Raw genomic sequence first — 22,828 nt, forward strand, 5'->3', positions numbered from 1 at the left:
AAACATCTAGCTGACCACCTATGTCTAGTTGACTTTATAGTTGATTTATGTACTGTATGCATGGTCAGTTTGAGATTGAAAACCATCTAGCTGACCACCTATGTCTAGTTGACTTCATAGTTGATTTGTGTACTGTATGTACACAGTCAGCGAACCAGACTGAAAACCACCTAGCTGCCACCTATGTCTAGTTGACTCATAGTTGGTTTGTGTACTGTATGCATACAATCAATGAACCAGACTGAAAACCATTTTATCTGCCACCTATGTCTAGTTGATTTCATTGTTTGTGTACTGTATTTATATAACCAGTGAACCAGATTGAAAACCATATGCCACCTATTCCTAGTTGACTTCATAGTTGATTTGTGTACTGTATGTATACAGTCAGTGAACCAGATTGAAAAACATCTAGCTGACCACCTGTCTAGTTGACTTCATAGTTGATTTGTGTACTGTATGTATACAGTCAGTGAACCAGACTGAAAACCACTGAAAACCATCTAACTCCACCTACGTCTAGCTGACTCTATAGTTGATTTGTGTACTGTATGCAGTCAGTTTGACAGATTGAAAACTATATAGCTGACCACCTATGTCTAGTTGACTTCATAGTTGATTTGTCTACAGTCAGTGAACCAGACTGAAAACCATCTAGCTGTCACCTATGAGTAGTTGACTTGATATTTGGTTTGTGTACTGTATCTATACAGTCAGTGAACCAGACTGAAAACCATCTAACTCAACCTATGTCTAGTTGACTTCATAGTTGGTTTGTGTACTGCATGTATACAATCAGACTGAAAACCATCTAGCTGCCACCTATGCCTAGTCGACTTCATATTTGGTTTGTGTACTGCATGTATACAATCAGACTGAAAACCATCTAGCTGCCACCTATGCCTAGTCGACTTCATATTTGGTTTGTGTACTGAATGTATACAATCAGTGAACCAGACTGAAAACTATCTAACTTCACCTATGTCTAATTGACTTCATAGTTGGTTTGTGTACTGTATGTATACATTCAGTAAATCAGACAGAAAATCATCTAGCTGCTACCTATGTCTAGTTGACTCAAAGTTGGTTTCTGTACTGTATGTATACAATCAATGAACCAGGTTGAAAACCATCTAACTGCCACCTGTCTAGTTGACTTCATAGTTGGTTTGTGTACTGTATACTCACCATCTGTATCGAGGCCAGGACTTGACGTGAATTTGGCAACATCAACGATCTTGACAGCAAACTGCTGTGCAGTCTCCTTATGCAGACATCGGCGCACCACACTGAATGGGCCTCTACAAGACAGAACAAACAAAACACATGAGTCAAACTTCAGTCAAACTTGTTTACAAGGAGTAACTACTTTTGAACATAAAAACCAGAAACATTTCAAAACCAGACCCTGAGTAAACCAGAATTCCCTCAAAACCTGATATTTTTCACAGTTCCTTTTTAAAAATCAATAAAAATCAACTTGACCTTTCTAAACCGGATATTTCTTAACACCTTAACACTTGGGTCACGAGGGAAAGGAAATGTTTTATTTAACAATGCACTCAACACATTTTATTTACGGTTATATGGTGTCAGGAGGGTCATGAGGGTGTCCGATTTACAGAGGTTTCACAGTGTTTTATATCAGGGTTCGAAAGTGGCTGAAATTCGAGTCGGACATTCAGTCCAAGAAGCTACAACTTCTGCCAAATCATTACCTGCCAGACCAAACATGATGGACTCAAGGTGATATGTGAACATAAATGTAAAATAATTGCCAGTCCACAAACCAAAAAGTCTCCATGGTAATGTTGACCTGCAAAAATTGGTCGGGACAACAATATTTCAACCACTGCATATTGCCCAATCTGATTAAAATGAGCTCTTCTGGGTCTACCAGTAGATCTAACAGCATTGCATGGACTCCCATGTCCAGTTGACATTTCATCTATAAATAACAATTTAAATATCGACCAATTACACTTCGCCTTTTATAGCGTTATTCGGGAGCATACCAATTCTAAAAATATCGGGCTAGACTATTTATGCAACAGGCGAACTTGTTGGTCTATTTCAACATTGAAAAAACAGGGGGAAAAGTGCAGTAATAAACTCTGAAGTGTATACTAGTATAAATTTTATGGCTATACCATCATGTTTGTTGTGGTTTTTTCATCTTGAAACAAATTTTATATAAAATTTTATATTGCAATTAGTTTCCGGCATACTTCGTAATTCACCCGAATCATTTTGCATACCCTCGGCATAATCCCGAATGTTTTCAAATTCTTTTCAAATCACTGGCATGATTTTGCCAGTAAAGTTTTGATTGGTCGAATGAAAGGTCAACGGGCTGCTGTTAGATCCACATGTAATAGTGGAGCTAATTTTAATTAGATTGCATAATGCGATATGTACATAAAGACAATATGCACCTGATAATAAAAGCAGGGCACAATATATTACTCTCTCCGGGGGGACCGGCCTCGGTGGCATCGTGGTTAGGCAATCGGTTTATAGGCTGGTAGGTACTGGGTTCGGATCCAAGTCGAGGCATGGGATTTTTAATCCAGATACCGACTCCAAACCCTGAGTGAGTGCTCCGCAAGGCTCGATGGGTAGGTGTAAACCACTTGCACCGACCAGTGATCCATAACTGGTTCAACAAAGGTCATGGTTTGTGCTATTCTGCCTGTGGGAAGTGCAAATAAAAGATCCCTTGCTGCTAATCGGAAAGAATAGCCCATGTAGTGGCGACAGCGGGTTTCCTCTCAAAATCTGTGTGGTCCTTAATCATATGTCTGACGCCATATAACCGTAAATAAAATGTGTTGAGTGCGTCGTTAAATAAAATATTTCTTTCTTTCTTTCTCTCCAGGGGGAAAAAACAACAGAGAAAAGAAAGAAGAGAAGTTTCATTTTATCACTTTAGAGATGTGTAAGGTGGGATTTAGTTCAAGTGGTACAACACTCGCTTCAAGCACTTAGGTTTGCTGTATCGAACCTCCTAGGTTTTTCCCATTCCAACAAGTGTCCCATGCACGTACAGATCCCATATCCTGCTAATGAAAAAATGTAAGCGGTTTCCACTAAAAACAATGTGCAAAAATTATCAAATGTTTAACATCCAACAGCCAATGATTAATGTTCTCTAATGGTGTTTATCGCTCACTTGATGTGCTGTTGGTGTGGGATCGATCCCTGTCGGTGGGCCCATTGGGCTATTTCTCCTTCCAGCCAGTGCATCACAACTGGTATATTAAAGGCTGTGGTATGTGCTATCTTGTCTGTGGGAAAATGCATATAAAAGATCCCTTGCTGCATTAGGAAAGATGTAGCGGGTTTCATCTAATGACTACGAGTCAGAATTACCAAATGTTTGACATCCAATAGCCGATGATTCATTAATCAATGTGCTCTAGTGGTGTCGTTAAAGAAACCCAACTTGTTCTTCTAATGGTGTTTATAAACAGAAGAAACTTTAACTTTTGAGATGTGCTCAAAATCCATTTAAACAGGAAAACTAAAGTAATATGAAAATAATCTTGTGGCTTTAAAAAAAAAAAAATAATAAAAACAATTCACTATAAAGCTTTAAAACCGATAGCAAGTTTTTCCATAGCAACCAGATCAAGGTTACGGTCAAGGAGTTAACATGCATATTCAGAGCAAGCTGTTGAAGTGCATGCCTGTCATGGGTGCATGTTGTCACTTTCACCAGCTCAAGGTCATGGTTTGTGCTATCCTGCCTGTGGGAAGTGCAAATAAAAGATCCCTTGCTGCTAATTGGAAAGAGTAGCCCATGTAGTGGCGACAGTGGGTTTCCTCTCAAAATCTGTGTGGTCCTTAACCATATGTCTGACGCCATATAACCATAAATAAAATGTGTTGAGTGTGTCGTTAAATAAAATATTTCTTTCTTTCTTTCTCTCCGGGGGGAAAAAACAGCAGAGAAAAGAAAGAAGGAAAGTTTCATTTTATCACTTTAGAGATGTGTAAGGTGGGATTTAGTTCAGGTGGTACAACACTCGCTTCAAGCACTTAGGTTTGCTGTATCGAACCTCCTAGGTTTTTCCCATTCCAACAAGTGTCCCATGCACGTACAGATCCCATATCCTGCTAATGAAAAAATGTAAGCGGTTTCCACTAAAAACAATGTGTAAAAATTTTCAAATGTTTAACATCCAACAGCCAATGATTAATGTTCTCTAATGGTGTTTATCGCTCACTTGATGTGCTGTTGGTGTGGGATTGATCCCTGTCGGTGGGCCCATTGGGCTATTTCTCCTTCCAGCCAGTGCATCACAACTGGTATATTAAAGGCTGTGGTATGTGCTATCTTGTCTGTGGGAAAATGCATATAAAAGATCCCTTGCTGCATTAGGAAAGATGTAGCGGGTTTCATCTAATGACTACGAGTCAGAATTACCAAATGTTTGACATCCAATAGCCGATGATTCATTAATCAATGTGCTCTAGTGGTGTCGTTAAAGAAACCCAACTTGTTCTTCTAATGGTGTTTATAAACAGAAGAAACTTTAACTTTTGAGATGTGCTCAAAATCCATTTAAACAGGAAAACTAAAGTAATATGAAAATAATCTTGTGGCTTTAAAAAAAAAATAATAATAAAAACAATTCACTATAAAGCTTTAAAACCGATAGCAAGTTTTTCCATAGCAACCAGATCAAGGTTACGGTCAAGGAGTTAACATGCATATTCAGAGCAAGCTGTTGAAGTGCATGCCTGTCATGGGTGCATGTTGTCACTTTCACCAGCTCAAGGTCATGGTTTGTGCTATCCTGCCTGTGGGAAGTGCAAATAAAAGATCCCTTGCTGCTAATTGGAAAGAGTAGCCCATGTAGTGGCGACAGTGGGTTTCCTCTCAAAATCTGTGTGGTCCTTAACCATATGTCTGACGCCATATAACCATAAATAAAATGTGTTGAGTGTGTCGTTAAATAAAATATTTCTTTCTTTCTTTCTCTCCGGGGGGAAAAAACAGCAGAGAAAAGAAAGAAGGAAAGTTTCATTTTATCACTTTAGAGATGTGTAAGGTGGGATTTAGTTCAGGTGGTACAACACTCGCTTCAAGCACTTAGGTTTGCTGTATCGAACCTCCTAGGTTTTTCCCATTCCAACAAGTGTCCCATGCACGTACAGATCCCATATCCTGCTAATGAAAAAATTTAAGCGGTTTCCACTAAAAACAATGTGTAAAAATTTTCAAATGTTTAACATCCAACAGCCAATGATTAATGTTCTCTAATGGTGTTTATCGCTCACTTGATGTGCAGTTGGTGTGGGATCGATCCCTGTCGGTGGGCCCATTGGGCTATTTCTCCTTCCAGCCAGTGCATCACAACTGGTATATCAAAGGCTGTGGTATGTGCTATCTTGTCTGTGGGAAAATGCATATAAAAGATCCCTTGCTGCATTAGGAAAGATGTAGCGGGTTTCATCTAATGACTACGAGTCAGAATTACCAAATGTTTGACATCCAATAGCCGATGATTCATTAATCAATGTGCTCTAGTGGTGTCGTTAAAGAAACCCAACTTGTTCTTCTAATGGTGTTTATAAACAGAAGAAACTTTAACTTTTGAGATGTACTCAAAATCCATCTAAACAGGAAAACTAAAGTAATATGAAAATAATCTTGTGGCTTTAAAAAAATAATAATAATAAAAACAATTCACTATAAAGCTTTAAAACCGATAGCAAGTTTTTCCATAGCAACCAGATCAAGGTTAAGGTCAAGAAGTTAACATGCATATTCAGAGCAAGCTGTTGAAGCGCATGCCTGTCATGGGTGCAAGTTGTCACGTTCACCAGCTCTTCCATCCATGACACGAAAACCTGATCTAAATAATTTTAATTATTTCTGTTCAGCTGCGATTATTACGAACTTTAAGAAACCAACTTTAAGAAACCAACTACGGGCTGCTGGTTGATATTATTTCTGTGTCGTGTACTGTATTACATATGTTTTTACGGTTTTAATCTATCTACTGTCGAGTTTCAGGGTAGTTTTTTTTTTTAGAAGTCAGACACATTAATACCAAGTAATATAATGTAAAGAAAAGTTGTAAATTTAATCTCTCATGAAGAACATAAAACACAGTATCTCTTTGCGTGTGTATTGATTGAAAAGAGAGAAATGCACCCACAGACTCTTTCTGAAACATCTGCATGTATCAAGTTTGTCAATATCAATTCAGATCAGAGGGTGGGACGTAGATCAGTGGTACAGCGCTCGCCTGATGCGCGATCATCTAGGATCGATTCCCACCGGTGGGCCCATTGGGCTATTTCTCGTTCTAGCCAGTGCTCCACAACTGGTGTAACAAAGGCTGTGGTATGTACTATCCTGTCTGTGGTATGGTGCATATGAAAGACCCCTTGCTGCTAATCGAAAAGAGTAGCCCATGAAGTGGCGACAGCGGGTTTTCTCTCTCAATATCCGTGTGGTCCTTAACCATATGTCCGACGCCATATAACTGTAAATAAAATGTGTTGAGTGCGTCGTTAAATAAAACATTTCCTTTCCTTTCCAATTCAGATCAAGGCTGTAAAAAAAAAATTATCATGGGGGGGGGGGGGTTGGCAGGAGGCAATTTCATATTTCCAGCGTCCACAAAATAAAATGGTATTTAAACTAAGGATAGTGGAAAAGATAATAGCCTATGGTACATTTGGTCATTGGTGAGTAAGATACGAAACCTGCCAGTGCCTGCCAAGCTATTTACATTGATAAATCAGCAAAGAGTCTTACCTATAGACAGGCAATACATACAACAGCCTTAAAATGGATCAGTCATGGAGCACTGGTTGGAATGGGAAAAACAAAAACTAATCCATGGAGGGCAATTGATGTTGCCAACCACTGCATCTTAGATGAACGTTCTAAACTCTGTATAGAAGGAAGGAAGGAAATGTTTTATTTCACAACGCACTCAACACATTTTATTTACGGTTATATGGCATCAGACATAAGGTTAAGGACCACACAGATATTGAGAGAGGAAACCCACTGTCTCCACTTCATGAGCTACTCTCTTTTTTATTAGCAGCAATGGGCCTTTTATATGCACCATCCCACAGACAGGGTAGTATATACCATGGCCGTTGTTACACCAGTTGTGGAGCACTGGCTGGAACGAGAAATAGCCCCCAATGGGTCCACAGACGGGGATCGATTCTAGACCGACCGCGCATCAGGTGAATGCTTTACCACTGGGCTACGTCCCGTCCCCCAAACTCTGTATGGAGAGATACAATGTATAAAGCCACCACACCAACTTCTACATTATTAGCCATTACCTCTGTCCCGTGCCCCAAACTCTGTATGGAGAGATACAATGTATAAAGCCACCACACCAACTTCTACATTATTAGCCATTACCTCTGTCCCGTGCCCCAAACTCTGTATGGAGAGATACAATGTATAAAGCCACCACACCAACTTCTACATTATTAGCCATTACCTCTGTCCCGTGCCCCAAACTCTGTATGGAGAGATACAATGTATAAAGCCACCACACCAACTTCTACATTATTAGCCATTACCTCTGTCCCGTCCCCCAAACTCTGTATGGAGAGATACAATGTATAAAGCCACCACACCAACTTCTACATTATTAGCCATTACCTCTGTCCCGTCCCCCAAACTCTGTATGGAGAGATACAATGTATAAAGCCACCACACCAACTTCTACATTATTAGCCATTACCTCTGTCCCGTCCCCCAAACTCTGTATGGAGAGATACAATGTATAAAGCCACCACACCAACTTCTACATTATTAGCCATTACCTCTGTCCCGACTCTGGGCCCATGCCTATAGAATTTAGCGTCTAGACTCAAATCTGTAATAACGTCAAATGCATGCAATTTGTATGCACTGCCATGATGTTAAGTTTCAGATTCTTTTTGAGTCTTGAGTCTATAGTCCATCCCATCCTCCTACTAAAAAGAAAGTGTTTTGGAAATAACAAAAAAACCCACTATTTATGCGTGCAATTTAGAAAACAATCAGCTCAGAAATAAATAACTTGTAGTAAATTCCAGTTTATGAAAAAAAGGCATTCCCTGTGGGACGGACTATAGACTGAAAGTTGTTTTTTTTAGTCATGGGGCCAGATTATATAGCTGGAATGTATATCCAGAACAGTATGCTTGAACCGTAATAATTGATATTAGGCATAGCCAACAAAATTTGTCAAAACCTGTTCATCATTTGTTAACATCAGTTTAGACAATCCTTCCACAATTCTTCAATGTCAAGGTCAGATAATAAGATTACGATTAGGGATTCTGATCCTAATCTCCTGACTTATGACCACTTGAGGTTAAAGACCGATTTCCCCCCTCTTCTCCAAAGTGGCACCAACCAACCTTATGATAATTTGTTAACATCAGTTTAGACAATTCTTCAATGTCAAGGTCAGATGTTAAGATTAATATTAGGGATTCTGATCCTAATCTCCTGACTTATAACCACTCGAGGTTAAAGACCGAATTTCCTCCACTTCTCCAAAGTGGTGCCAACCTGATGATAATGGATCCTTAATCCCAAGGGCCTTCTCCCTCTACAGACCAGCTACATCCGATCTTTTTTTTTCTCTGGGTGCAAAGAAAGACCACTTAATCCAATCACATGTAAGAAACGTTTGTGTTATTGATTCTCCCAGCATCTGCCACTTTTTGTACAGAGCAGACTTTGGCGCTAAAGATTACATTGTGGCAAGAGTGGGGCCACGTTTGTATGAAGACCATAATTTGACAGCTTTCGCCAATACGAGACGGTATGTAAATGACCCTGAAATTGACAGTGTCACCATTTCCATTCTGTTACCTCTGAATGCAGACAGAGTGTCGTTAGTGCTAATACCATTATTATTAATGTGAGGAAGTGAAACCGACAGAGGCTATAGTTATGGTTTTAACAACATTTATTTTCAAAAAGTGTGTTCGAGAATGATCAACAGGTTAAAAACATTATGTACATGTAGATACCAAAACAAAACTTATAAAAATCACATAAAGGAAAATATACGAACTGATCCTTACGAACACATGAGATTACCTTTATTGTTTATAACATTTATTTGTAAATAAATGGCACAGATACTAGTATATATTTTTTTCCTTTCTAGTGTTCCAGATCACAGACTGTTATTGGTACTCTGAGGAGATTAATAATTAAGACATACATGTGTATGTTCTACCCACCACTACCTAATTAAGACATATGTTCTACCCACCACTACCTAATTAAGACATATGTTCTACCCACCACTACCTAATTAAGACATATGTTCTACCCACCACTACTAATTAAGACATATGTTCTACCCACCACTACCTAATTAAGACATATGTTCTACCCACCACTACCCAATTAAGACATGTTCTACCCACCACTACCCAATTAAGACACGTTCTACCCACCACTACCTAATTAAGACATATGTTCTACCCACCATTACCCAATTAAGACATGTTCTACCCACCACTACCTAATTAAGACATGTTTTACCCACCACTACCTAATTAAGACATATGTTCTACCCACCACTACCTAATTAAGACATGTTCTACCCACCACTACCCAATTAAGACATGTGCTACCCACCACTACCCAATTAAGACATATGTTTTACCCACCACTACCTAATTAAGACATGTTTTACCCACCACTACCTAATTAAGACATATGTTTTACCCACCACTACCTAATTAAGACATATGTTTTACCCACCACTACCTAATTAAGACATATGTTTTACCCACCACTACCCAATTAAGACATATGTTCTACCCACCACTACCTAATTAAGACATGTTCTACCCACCACTACCCAATTAAGACATGTTCTACCCACCACTACCTAATTAAGACATATGTTCTACCCACCACTACCTAATTAAGACATGTTCTACCCACCACTACCTAATTAAGACATATGTTTTACCCACCACTACCTAATTAAGACATATGTTCTACCCACCATTACCCAATTAAGACATGTTCTACCCACCACTACCTAATTTAGACATATGTTCTACCCACCACTACCTAATTAAGACATGTTCTACCCACCATTACCCAATTAAGACATATGTTTTACCCACCACTACCTAATTAAGACATATGTTTTACCCACCACTACCTAATTAAGACATGTTCTACCCACCATTACCCAATTAAGACATGTTCTACCCACCACTACCTAATTAAGACATATGTTTTACCCACCACTACCTAATTAAGACATGTTCTACCCACCATTACCCAATTAAGACATGTTCTACCCACCACTACCTAATTAAGACATATGTTTTACCCACCACTACCCAATTAAGACATGTTCTACCCACCACTACCTAATTAAGACATGTTCTACCCACCACTACCTAATTAAGACATATGTTTTACCCACCACTACCTAATTAAGACATATGTTCTACCTACCACTACTAATAATTAAAGACATACTAATTATGTTCTACCTACCACTACCACCACTAATAATTAAGGCATATGTTTTACCCACCACGTCCACCAATAAACTTGAAATGATTCTGTAATTTTAGAGTTACATGTACTGGTGTAGGTGGGAGGAGACACAACAGCAGCAGGAACAGGAGTCTTAATAGCTGCAGTACCGGCCTCGGTGGCGTCGTCGTTAACAGATCGGACATACAGCTGGTAGGTACAGGGTTCGTATCCTAGTACCGGCTCCAACCCAGAGTGAGTTTTTAATAATTAAATGGATAGGTTTAAAACCACTACACCCTCTTCTCTCTCACTAACCACTAACAACTAACCCACTGTCCTGGACAGACAGCCCAGATGGCTGAGGTGTGTGCCCAGGACAGTGTGTCTGAACCGTAATTGGATATAAGCACGAAAATAGGTTGAAATGAACTGAAATACCTGCAGAAGCTTGGGCACATTATAATGTTGCTTTTTCTGTCACAAATGTTTTCTGTTCAAATTTCTCGTTATATGCAGACTGAATTAGATTCTTTGTTTTTATAGACCAAGAGTCGCCATGACCATACATTTGACACCTGACAGACACTGATTAAAAAATGTGCTGAGGTATTATTATAAAAATAATCTTATTTGTCTAGACTAAGTGTGGTTGTTGTTGTTTGAACTTATTTTCATTATTATCCTATTACAGTTCAAGCACGCTGTCCTGGGCACACACCTCAGCTATGTGGGTTGTCTGTCCAGGACAATGAGTTAGTCGAAAGTTGTTAGTAGTTAGTGAAAGAGAAGAGGGTGTAGTGGTCCACCGAGTCGTTAACACTCGCTCAGGATGAGAGCCGGTATCGGTCTGAGAACCCTGTACCTACCAGCCTTATGTCCGATTGCTTAACCACGACACCACCGAGACCGGTACCAAGTGTTGCAAACTGTCATATATTTAACACCTGACAGCCAGTAATTTAACCATGGTGTTGGGGGTGATGTAAACAAAACATTCCTTTTGCTTTCATCCTACAGGACAAACCATTGTCTGAAATAGGGCAGCAAATCATTTGACCCATGAATACATCTGCGATGAAACTGCTCGAGGGAGGTTGTTTGTAACTGAAAGATTCGGGTCCCAGGAGCAATGTTGGTCCGTGTAACAGAATAACCTGGCTAAATAATATTTCCTGACAGATGAATACACAACTTAGGTAATATATATTCATGGATTTTCCATCAACATTTCGCCCCTCTAGGAGAGAGAAATGGCACCACACGGTGGAAACAAACTGAAAATAAGCAATGATATTCATAATATGTTATAAAGCAGCCAGACCCCCGAGACGGTATCGCGCCATTTGACTGATAAAAATGGGAGGATGGGGAAAAGAAAACAAATAAAAATGGTCCTTCTATCACATATAGAAATTAATTTAAACGTTTATCTTTTCTTCTTTCTTTTTTTCTTTTTTCTTTTGTGTAAATGACATGCCTCAGTGGCACAGTGGTCAAGCCATCAGACTACAGGCTGGTAGGTACAGGGTTCGCAGCTCGGTACCGGCTCCAACCCAGAGCGAGTTCTTAAGGGCTCAATGGGTAGGTGTAAGGCCACTACACCCTCTTCTCTCTCACTAACCACTAACCAACCAACAACTAATCTACTGTCCTGGACAGACAGCCCAGATAGCTGAGGTGTGTGACCAGGACAGCATGCTTGAAACTTAATTGGATATAAGCACGGAAATAAGTTGAAATGAAAGTGTGTAAATGGTAGTTTTCTTTTTCTTTTCTTTTTTTCAAATATATTTTATTTTACTTTTTTATTATAAATAATTACAATTATATTACATTGTATTATTATTATTATTGTAGGTATATTTAATATAAATATATATATATATTAAAAAGCTAAATAAATAATTGTAATGGCAATATTGAATGTTGTTTAAGATTTTTCAGTTCCTAATGAAACAATTTTTCTGTTTAACTGGTCCCAATTTGGAATTTTTATACAGTATGTCAAAAAATATTAATTTTTATTTTATTAGAGACTAAATATTTTAGTTTTGGTTCAATCAGAAACTGAAAAATATTGACAATTTGTTTCAATGGAAACTGCATTCTCAGATTTTGAGTCAAATGCAGCAAAATTTTCTTTTAAACAACCATAATTATAGAACATCAAAATCACAAAGGTATAATTCAACAAATAGCATAAAAGTTCATCAAAACTGTGGAAAGAAAGAAATGTTTTATTTAACGACGTACTCAACACATTGCACTTACGGTTATATGGCGTCAGACATATGGATAAGGACCACACAGATATTGAAAGAGGAAACCCGCTGTCGCCACTTCATGAGCTACTCTTTTCAATTAGCAGCAAGGGATCTTTTATATGCACCATCTCACAGACAGGGTAGTACATACCACAGCCTTTGATATACTAGTCGTGGTGCACTGGCTGGAACAATCAAAACTGTCGAATGCATCACGGTGGCATTTATAAATGATATGGCCTGACCTTTCTCATGTAGATAGCTGTCATATTACTCTTATCTCCGCAGAGTGCTGCATTCAAGTCTCTTAATGACAATACATATACAGCTCATTAATATCAGTGAATCATACATTTCGACCATTACGACCAACTTCATTAGCATTCTGTATAGGAATGTATATTTTTATTGATACCAAATGTCAATACAGTGTACTAGGGATTGATATAGTTCATAATAATTATTACTACAGTGCTAAAGTTATTGGATTCTAATGTGTTTGATCTATGTTTTGGGGTTGTTTCTTTTTAGCAGCAATGGTCAAACTATTTTTTTACATGTTCTCATATTTACATGTGTAAGGATAAAAGCAAGGAGGGAGAGAAGAAGAGAGGAAGAAGGATATCTTAAGATCCATAAGGATGATCTGTTAGTAACAAGGAATCTTTTAGAAAGAAAAGAAAAGGATTAGTTCCTTAAAAGATGTTTATGTTTAACGACACCACTAGAGCACATTGATTAATTAATCATCGGCTATTGGGTGTCAAACATTTGGTAATTCTGACACATAGTCATCAGAGGAAACATGCTACATTTTTCCTAATGCAGCAAAGGATCTTTTATATGCACTTTCCCACAGACAGGATAGCACATACCATGGCCTTTGATATGCTAGTCATGGTGCACTGGCTAGAATGAGAAATAGCCCAATGGGCCCACCGACAGATCGAGATCACTGGATGGAATGCATAAAACCCCTGTAGATTCAGAGGGGTAAATTGATTCTGCAACCTACCAGAAAGGGATGCAAGGAAGAAAACATTTATCAGTATGATATATACAGTATATATAATTCAGTGTTAACACGAATCTGGAATTTACATGAATAAATGGTTTTCCAATGTGTTAATTCACATTTCTAACTGGTAGACTATCAGAGACCCAGTTCTAATGTGATTGAATCGTCTGCGAAAGATTGTATTGAACAAAGCGCATATGTTACTTGTCTCAGCAAATCAAATTGGTTTCACTGCTTGCAAGGAAAATCTTCCTTCGCTGGCTAAGACAATCTATCTTCCTTGGAGTGTTGGCCAATCTATATCCATAAATCATGTAATGTTTATCTGCAGACTTTTAACAGAATACAGAAATGCATCCGATAAAGAGTCTTTTATAAGAGGTCTTGATTAGAAAGCAAAACTTGAAATGATCAGAAATCGTATCAGTGCAGGTTACTGTCTAGGAAATTTTTATTTATTTATTTTTATTTTTATTTTATTTTGGGGGGGGGGGGGGTGGAGAGCAATGCTACAAAACTGTTTAAGAATGTTACGGGTCATACCTAGACTAAAACCTAGGAGGCATGCAGTGCCACAAGACACTGTCTAGAGAATGTTTAGGGTCACATCTCACCTTAATCGGGGTGGGGTGGGGTTGGGGTGTTACAAGACACTGTCTAGAAAATGTTCAGGGTCATATCTCATGTTAATCGGGGGGGGGGGGGGGGTGGGGGGTGGGGTGTGTGTGCTACAAGACACTGTCAAGAGAATATTCAGGGTCATATCTCACCTTAATTGGGTGTGTATGTATGTGCTACAAGCCACTGTCTAGAGAATGTTCAGGGTCATATCTCACCTTAATCTGGGGGGGGGGGGGAGGGAGTGCCACAAGACATTGTCTAAATACTGCTCAGGGTCATATCTAACCTTAAAGAGGGGGTGTAGGGGGGTGGGGTGGTACAAGACCCTTTTCAGAAAATGTCCAGTCATACCTAGCATTAAATTGTGGGTGTGTGTCAGTGCTAAAAGACACTGATAAGAGAATTGTGTTCAGGGTCATACCTAGATTTAAACGGGGGGTGGGTGGGTTAAGTAGTAGTACAAGACCCTGTTTAGATAGTGTTTAGGGTCATACCTAAAATTAAACTGGGAGGGGTGGGGGCAGTGAAAAAGAATAAGAACACAGTAATATAGTATTCTCTACCTAGACAAAGTAAATTAAAATGCCAATTTTTACACATTTTACTGCATAGTTTTTTTCACACTTTACAACATAGTCTTATAGGAAACCTGCAACATTTTTCCATTAGAAGTAAGAGATATTTTATATGCACTTTCCCACAGACAGAGCAGCACATACCATAGCCTTTAATATACAAGTCATGGGGCACTGGTTTGAATGGAGAAAAAAAAATCAGCAAAGTAGAGGATGAATGTAGTTTTAAAAAATAACAATATATTTTGCTTTAATAATAATAATTGAAAAAAAAAAAAATATATATATGGTATTTCACCCTAAACATTTTGGCACAATTTTTTTAAGGTCAAGAACAGGTTTTGGACAATGCTATAATACAGAATTCCAGGGAGTTCCAGGCGGAACGTAACCCAGTGGTAAAATGCTCGCTTGATGTGCGGTCGGTCTGGGATCAATCCCTGTCAATGGGCCCACTGGGCTATTTCTCATTCTAGCCAGTGCACCACGACTGATATATCAAAGGCCATGGTTTGTGCTATCCTGTCTGTGGGATGGTGCATATAAAAGATCCCTTGCTGCTAATCGAAAAAGAGTAGCCCATGAAGTGGCTACAGCAGGTTTCCTCTTTATATATCAGTGTGGTCCTTAACCATATGTTTGATGCCATATAACCGTAAATAAAATGTGTTGAGTGCGTCGTTAAATAAAACATTTCCTTCCTTCATTCCAGGGAATTACGGGGAAATTACGAACATTTTCATCTCCGAGTTCTCATAAAAGTCTTTACGTTTGGCCTGAATTTCTGCGATAACCTAGCTGTTTTTCAAGACCAATAATTGAATAATTTGCAGTAGAAGTGCATTTGCCTTCAGCTAGTGTTTAGTTGTGAGATCTCCAAAGAAAATCGAAAAATAAGAAAATTACTCCACAAAGCAATTTTAATAACATACAATTATGGCAGTGCATATCAATTCCGATGATTAGAGTTAGAAGTCTTTGAAAAATATTTCTGCATGAATAATTCCAGATTAAACTCCATGATTTTTTTCCTTGAGTTTTATAAATATTTATAACAAGCAATATCAGATTAAATACCCCGAATTTTTATTGAGTTTTACAAGTTCAATCACATTAATTTCCCCTTGTGTTTAACAACTGATTATGAGTAAAACTGATAATAATCTACATCTTTTCCTTTAATTTTACAACTGTTGACGAGATTAAATACCCCAACTTTTTATTGAGTTTTACAAGTTCAATCACATTAATTTCCTCTTGTGTTTAACAACTGATTATGAGTAAAACTGATAATAATCTACATCTTTTCCTCTAATTTTATAACTGTTGACGAGATTAAATACCCTGAATTTTTTTATGAGTTTCACAAATGTTTACTCAAGATTAAATTCTTAGTTTTTTTTTCCTCTTGTGTTTTACAATGGTTTATGAGTAATATTGATTAAGTTTACTTAGAGAATAACTAATGAGCTATGAAGAATTATGAATATCTGTCCCGAGTGAATGAATGTTGTAAACCCGAGCCTTTGGCGAGGGACAGATAATTTGTAACTCCTCGTAGTGACTTGGTTATTCTCTTTATTACCCATTGTCAATTTTAACTTACAAATTCCTCTGCAGTCTACAACAAAACCATCAGCCATTACGTCATATAATCTTACATGCATTACATGACATAATGTAAGTGACGTCATAACATAACAGCGTTCTTTATACAGCCAAATGTTTACAGTACAAAATAATACAACTGTATTTGCATTTGAAAATAATTATTTTTATATACTAAAGCCGCTGCTTATGAAAATATACTATTTCATGTTTATGAAACAAATGAGTCCATTTGTTTTTGTAAATCTTTGTAGATCGTATAACGTATGTGTAATCTGACTCATGAATGGAAATATTATATGAATGAAAGTGAAGTTCCGGCCATGGCAAGCAACCAACCAAACGTCATGTAGAAGCAATCTGGCTGTAGGGTGTATACTACCAAATCAAATCCCATAGACGACAATAGTAACATATGTGGCTAAAACTCCTACCTGCAACGTATCAACCGACATAAACACCACGGATATAAATACTACCACCCCTTACACTTAAAGTGAATCAGAACAAAATGGGGGTAGTGTCCAGCTATGTGTCTATGACAACCAGAATCTGGTGTATTCTGACATAAACTGACAACCTCACTGAAACTGTTGTTTCTACAGTGCAACCTAATATAATGTACACCACAAAAAGCATATATATTGCATATAGTTTTGTACAAATGCAATATGTCATATTAAACAACAAAATGTTTTAAAATAAAACTCCTGAAGATATTTACTTTCAGTTGGGTGTGTGTACTCAGGTATATATGTAGAGACAACAAAGATAGTCAGAGTACCTCTACCCCTTTAAAGAATTCCATTAAAACACATGCACTTGATTGACCCCTAGATTATGAAGACCTTAACAGGCACATCAAAGAAATATCAGTATTAAAAAAATACACTGTCTGAGGAAGGAAACACAAACATGACTGTACCTGTATGAAGTAATGACTTCATGTCCTGAACATTAGTGTTGGGAGGAAATCCTGTATGCTGGGTGTGGGTGTCTTCAAGTTATCAGGTGTGGGAATTTCAAATCCATCGGCCATGCTGATTTTCATAATGAACCATCAAAACTATTGGCAGCCACCAATATTCCCGACTATATTTTATTTATAGCCTACTGTAGTTGGAGGTTTTAATAGTTGTGATATCTGGAATAATCAAGCAGCTTTAACCAGACCTGTCAACCTTTAGTCAAGAGAAAGCAGGAGGTGTGTGTTGAAAAAGCAGGAGATTTTGTCAAAAAGCAGGATATTTTTTAAATTCACACAATTTAACCCAAAATCGCAAGATTTAAAAAAACATTATTACAATAAGTTATATGAATACTATATAATGTCATATATACTTATTAACATTAGATCTTGGCATTAAATTTTTTTTATTATTATGATTTAATACATATTTAAAAAAATAATAATATTTTATCCAAAAATGTTAAGAACATGAACAAGAAATAAAAAATTTAATTAGTACATTTATGGTATTACACATACAGCCTTACAGGTTGCGTTACATTATTATTTGTGGTTAGTGTACCTAAGTACCAAAGACAAATTTATATAAATCTTACAAATTAATATTCAGTTTTTACTATAATGAGGAACGGTGGCATGGTACTTATTTAAAATCATTATAATGATGCAATAAACATTGTATTTTCATTAATCATAAGTAAAACCTCATTACGGACATCGTGTGAAATATACCGGAATTATACCCATTTCCGTGAGTAACTTTATGTCAATGTCAAACACAACATTTTTTAATTGTACAAAAATAATTTCTTGAAGAATACCCTTATAACCAACATTTTACTGCACAAACATACAAAATTAACTGACACAAGTATGTTTATACAGCTAATTGGTCTTTTCGTTGTCTTGCTGTGACATGTGATTTTAACAAGCATTGTGTCAACTCGGAGTCTGGCAGTTCAGATTCGTCATAGTTGCATTATGTAATCCAGTGGGAAGACATTTTACAGTTCAGAGGTGTTATTAGAACTAAATTGGATAGTTTTTTTTTTTTTTTTTTATATATGCAACACTGAATGTCAATACACAGCCTGTTGAATTAGCGGCAACACGCTTCGTAGCCATTACGATGATAACAAACATTATAATAACACGTCATTTTATAAACTCCATGTGCTTTTTTAACAATATAAATAGGCTATCCCACAATTCTCACTTCTGCAAAGGTTAAACAGTCGGGACAATTCGGCCTGTTACATTCTCAGAAACCGAAAGTAGTCGACATTTTCCGAATGAGAAAAAAAAAGGTAAGAGTTACTTCCCTTATGTTAATTTGACAAAAGAGGATCGATTTTTTTGTATGCCAATGTCATTTAACAGGAGAAACTGTCTCCCGCAAAGGGATTGAGGAGATTTGATCAAATACCGGGAGATTCCCGCGGAATCCGGGAGGGTTGACAGGTCTGGCTTTAACACATTTATTTTTGATTAATTACTGAAAAAAACTATTTTTAAATGACAAAATTACCCGAACATCTATTTTCTTGCATTATTTTCTAATCCGGATGAATACACTATGTACATTAGATGTATTCCTACAATCTGTAATCCAGTAATTTATTTAGCTAGTAACATTTGGTAATACAGCTTTAACAATAAAATAAATTATCAACTTAATCCAAGGCAGATAATCAAATCTGAAAAAATTGGTTCTGAATCTAGTATAAACTCAAGATGCTTTTCATGAGAGCTAACTAAGTGATTATTAAGAAAGAAAAAAATTATCTGGAGATCTAAGTATATGTTTAACAACCTTATTGTTATGTACAAATAAGAACAGAAGGCACAATAGTGACAACAAATTTAATTCTGTTTTTGGTAAAGTTTTTCTTCAAATTTACTTTAAATTTTGCATAAAACTACAAATTTATCTAAAATATAACTTAGCACCCTATAAATATGTCAAAATGACAATAAAAATCAACTTCTTTACAAATTTGAGTTTTCAGAATTACATACATAAAAAATTAACAGTGTTAATGGAAACTAAAGACATTAACCCACTATTGGCACATGCTATTTTTAATATAAATATAAATTGCTATTAAAATCTTAGTTCAGGTTGCCTATATATAATACCATATTTAAGAGCAGTTGTATATGGCAAGTCAAATACCATGTAAAAAAGAAATTATTGAAATCTTTACAGTATGAATTATAGGCCAAAACCAACTTTTCTTCAGTGCTAACTTTGATTCAAACTCCATTCAGAGCCATGTACAGAGATTATTGTCAAGGTCAAGGTCATTGTGAACTTGCATGATCGAGTGATGGCTAATTAATCAACCAGTATAGTTTAATTAAATAAAATGACAAAATCATAATATTTTTTATTATGCACTGAATATGTGCTATAGGGTGTATACTACCAAATCAAATCCCATAGATGACAATAGTAACATATGTGGCTAAAACTCCTACCTGCAACGTATCAACCAACATAAATGCCATGGATATAAATACTACCACCCCTTACACTTAAAGTGAATCAGAAAAAAATGGGGGTCAAGCTGCTCGTTTCTGAGATAACGGGTAGCGTCTATGACTACCCTAGTTTCGCACAAAATTTGAGTACTTTTATTTACAGGTACCCATACATGTTTCAAGCACAAGGCTACTTGACACATTGGTACTAGATGAAATAAAATTGCAAATTGTTTTTACCCAGATGAAACTATTATTTTTTACAACCAACACACTCACATTTATAACCAATCACAGGACTTGTGGTGTTCACTTCTCTATCAAAAGTTGGGTGCACCTCGAACTTTGACCCAGGTGGAAGTTATTTGGTTTAGTACTACCTGTAGAAGCAATCTGCACACTGTGCAGAAATAAAAAAAATATTACCCCGTATATTTGAGCCCATATGGGTAATAATATGTTTTCCTCCTCCAAATTTACAACTTTTACAACTTATATCAGATTAAATACCTTGACTTTTTTTTTAGTTTTACAAATTCACTGAGATTAAATTCCCAGAGTTTTATCCCCTTGTGTTTTACAACTGATTAAGAATAAAATCAATTACATCTACATCTGTTTCTCTAATTTTATAATTGTTTACGACTTATATCAGATTAAATACTCTGACTTATCTTTGAGTTTAACACTGTTTACAAATAAACTCAGATTAAATTCCCTGATTTTCATTTCCCTTATATTATACAACTGTTTGCAATTAATATACATCACCACAAGAAAGTACAGCGCAGGTTCGTTTTGCAAAGTAAAGTTTGTTTTATTTAACGACGCCGCTAGAGCACATTGATTTTTTATCTTATCATCGGCTATTGGACGTCAAACATATGGTCATTCTGACACTGTTTTTAGAGGAAACCCGCTGTCGCCACATAGGCTACTCTTTTTACGACAGGCAGCAAGGGATCTTTTATTTGCGCTTCCCACAGGCAGGATAGCACAAACCATGGCCTTTGTTGAACCAGTTATGGATCACTGGTCGGTGCAAGTGGTTTACACCTACCCATTGAGCCTTGCGGAGCACTCACTCAGGGTTTGGAGTCGGTATCTCGATTAAAAATCCCATGCCTCGACTGGGATCTGAACCCAGTACCTACCAGCCTGTAGACCGATGGCCTGCCACGACGCCGGTTCGTTTTGCATAGGGGCGTCGGGTTTCTTCGTGTAGTGTTGATACTGGTTAACAACATGTAAGTTTAATGTCATCACTGGACTCGAGAATAATCAAACTAAAGGTCTGTGGCATCAGAGTTAGGAAAAAAATGTGTATTTTAGACACAGTAGCTTGCGACCATTTGGTTGTCGATGATTGTCAAAGCATTACATAGAGTTTCCTATAGGTAGTACTAAACCATATAACGTTTGATAGAGAAGTGAGCACCATAAGTTCTGTGATTGGTGATAAATGTGAGTGTGTTCGTTATAAAAAAAAATACTTTCATCTGGGCAAAAAAATGTAATTGTATTTCATCTAGTACCACTGTGTCAAGTAGCCTCGTGTATGGGGTACCTGTGAAAAAAAAGTAATCGAATTTTGTGCGGAACTAGGGTAGTCATAGATGCTACTGTTATCTCAGAAATGAGCAGCTTGACCCCCAATTTTTTCTGATTCACTTTAAGGGTGAGGGGTGGTAGTATTTATATCTGTGGTGTTTATGTCGATTTATACACTACAGATAGGAGTCCTAGCCACATGTGTTACTATTGTCATCTATGATATTTGATTTGGTAGTACCGTATTTGACCGGAAATAAGCCCATGTCTTTGAATAAGCCCCCCTCCGTTTTGATAGCATTTAAGAAATTAGGCCCTCATTTGTAAATAAGCCCACCCCCAACTTTGCCACCTTATAAATAACATGAAATTGCAAGTTTGCTCAAAGTTCATTTAAAAGGTCATACCTCCTGCAGATAATTAAACACAAATGTAACACAATATTTTACCACCAGTGAGATTTAGCAGTCTAACAATAACAGTGTGTAACATTGTTTTCAATTTCATGCCTGCAGTATTTCTCTGAAGTATCCAAGCCCAAGTATGAACTAAAAACCAATGTCTATTTTTACCACCACACTGGGTCCGCAGTTAATGCTAATTAAGCAAATACCTTATTCTGATTGGCTAAGAAAAATGACCTTAGCTTGATAATTCTTTGTAGTGTAAGCTGGCTGCCTGTGTCAGAAACGTGTGTATACATTATTGAGTTTGTTGTTAATTGCTGTTGTTTTAAGTCTTCTCAGCATTAAATTTTGGATGTAAATAACAGCACTGGTAAGTAATTGTAACATAGAAGGTGTGTTTCTGATAATTAGATACTAGTAAAAAAAAAACACAATTTAATTAATAAACAATTATTATTTATTAATAACAAATGGAACACTAATTAATAGATGAGCTACTGAACGTTTTTTGTTTTCTTCCTAGTTCATTTAAGTATTGTTATTTATTTTAATTATTATTATTAAAAAAAATTTCAACAAAACTGGCCCCTTGTCTGGGAATAAGCCCACCCCATGCTAAGCTCACAATGAGATGTCTTGGCCCCCTGGGCTTATTTCCGGTCAAATATGGTATACACTCTCTAGCACTTCCCTACATGTCAATATCAATAAAGGAAGGGCTAGATGGGGATCAAGCTAATATAGACACTGATATTCTAAACAAGAAACTATCTTTAATATGAAAAAGGCTCTATATGTCGAAAACATGTTACTATGGCAACAAACT

The 22,828-nt window shown here is 37.0% G+C and overlaps 1 protein-coding gene across 4 annotated transcripts in view; it reads right to left on the minus strand.

Annotated features, from left to right (window-relative positions):
* The window catches only part of LOC121371158 (peripheral plasma membrane protein CASK-like), a 492,097-nt gene that overhangs the window by 340,596 nt on the left and 128,673 nt on the right, over window positions 1-22,828 (minus strand). For all 4 annotated transcript variants that reach the window (XM_041496867.1, XM_041496847.1, XM_041496839.1 and 1 more), the window contains exon 3: window positions 1,189-1,301. In XM_041496867.1, coding sequence (XP_041352801.1) covers window positions 1,189-1,301 — 113 coding nt within the window. The remainder of the gene's footprint in view (window positions 1-1,188; window positions 1,302-22,828) is intronic.

Source organism: Gigantopelta aegis, chromosome 1 (assembly GCF_016097555.1).
Source record: "Gigantopelta aegis isolate Gae_Host chromosome 1, Gae_host_genome, whole genome shotgun sequence".
NCBI lineage: Eukaryota > Metazoa > Mollusca > Gastropoda > Neomphalida > Peltospiridae > Gigantopelta > Gigantopelta aegis.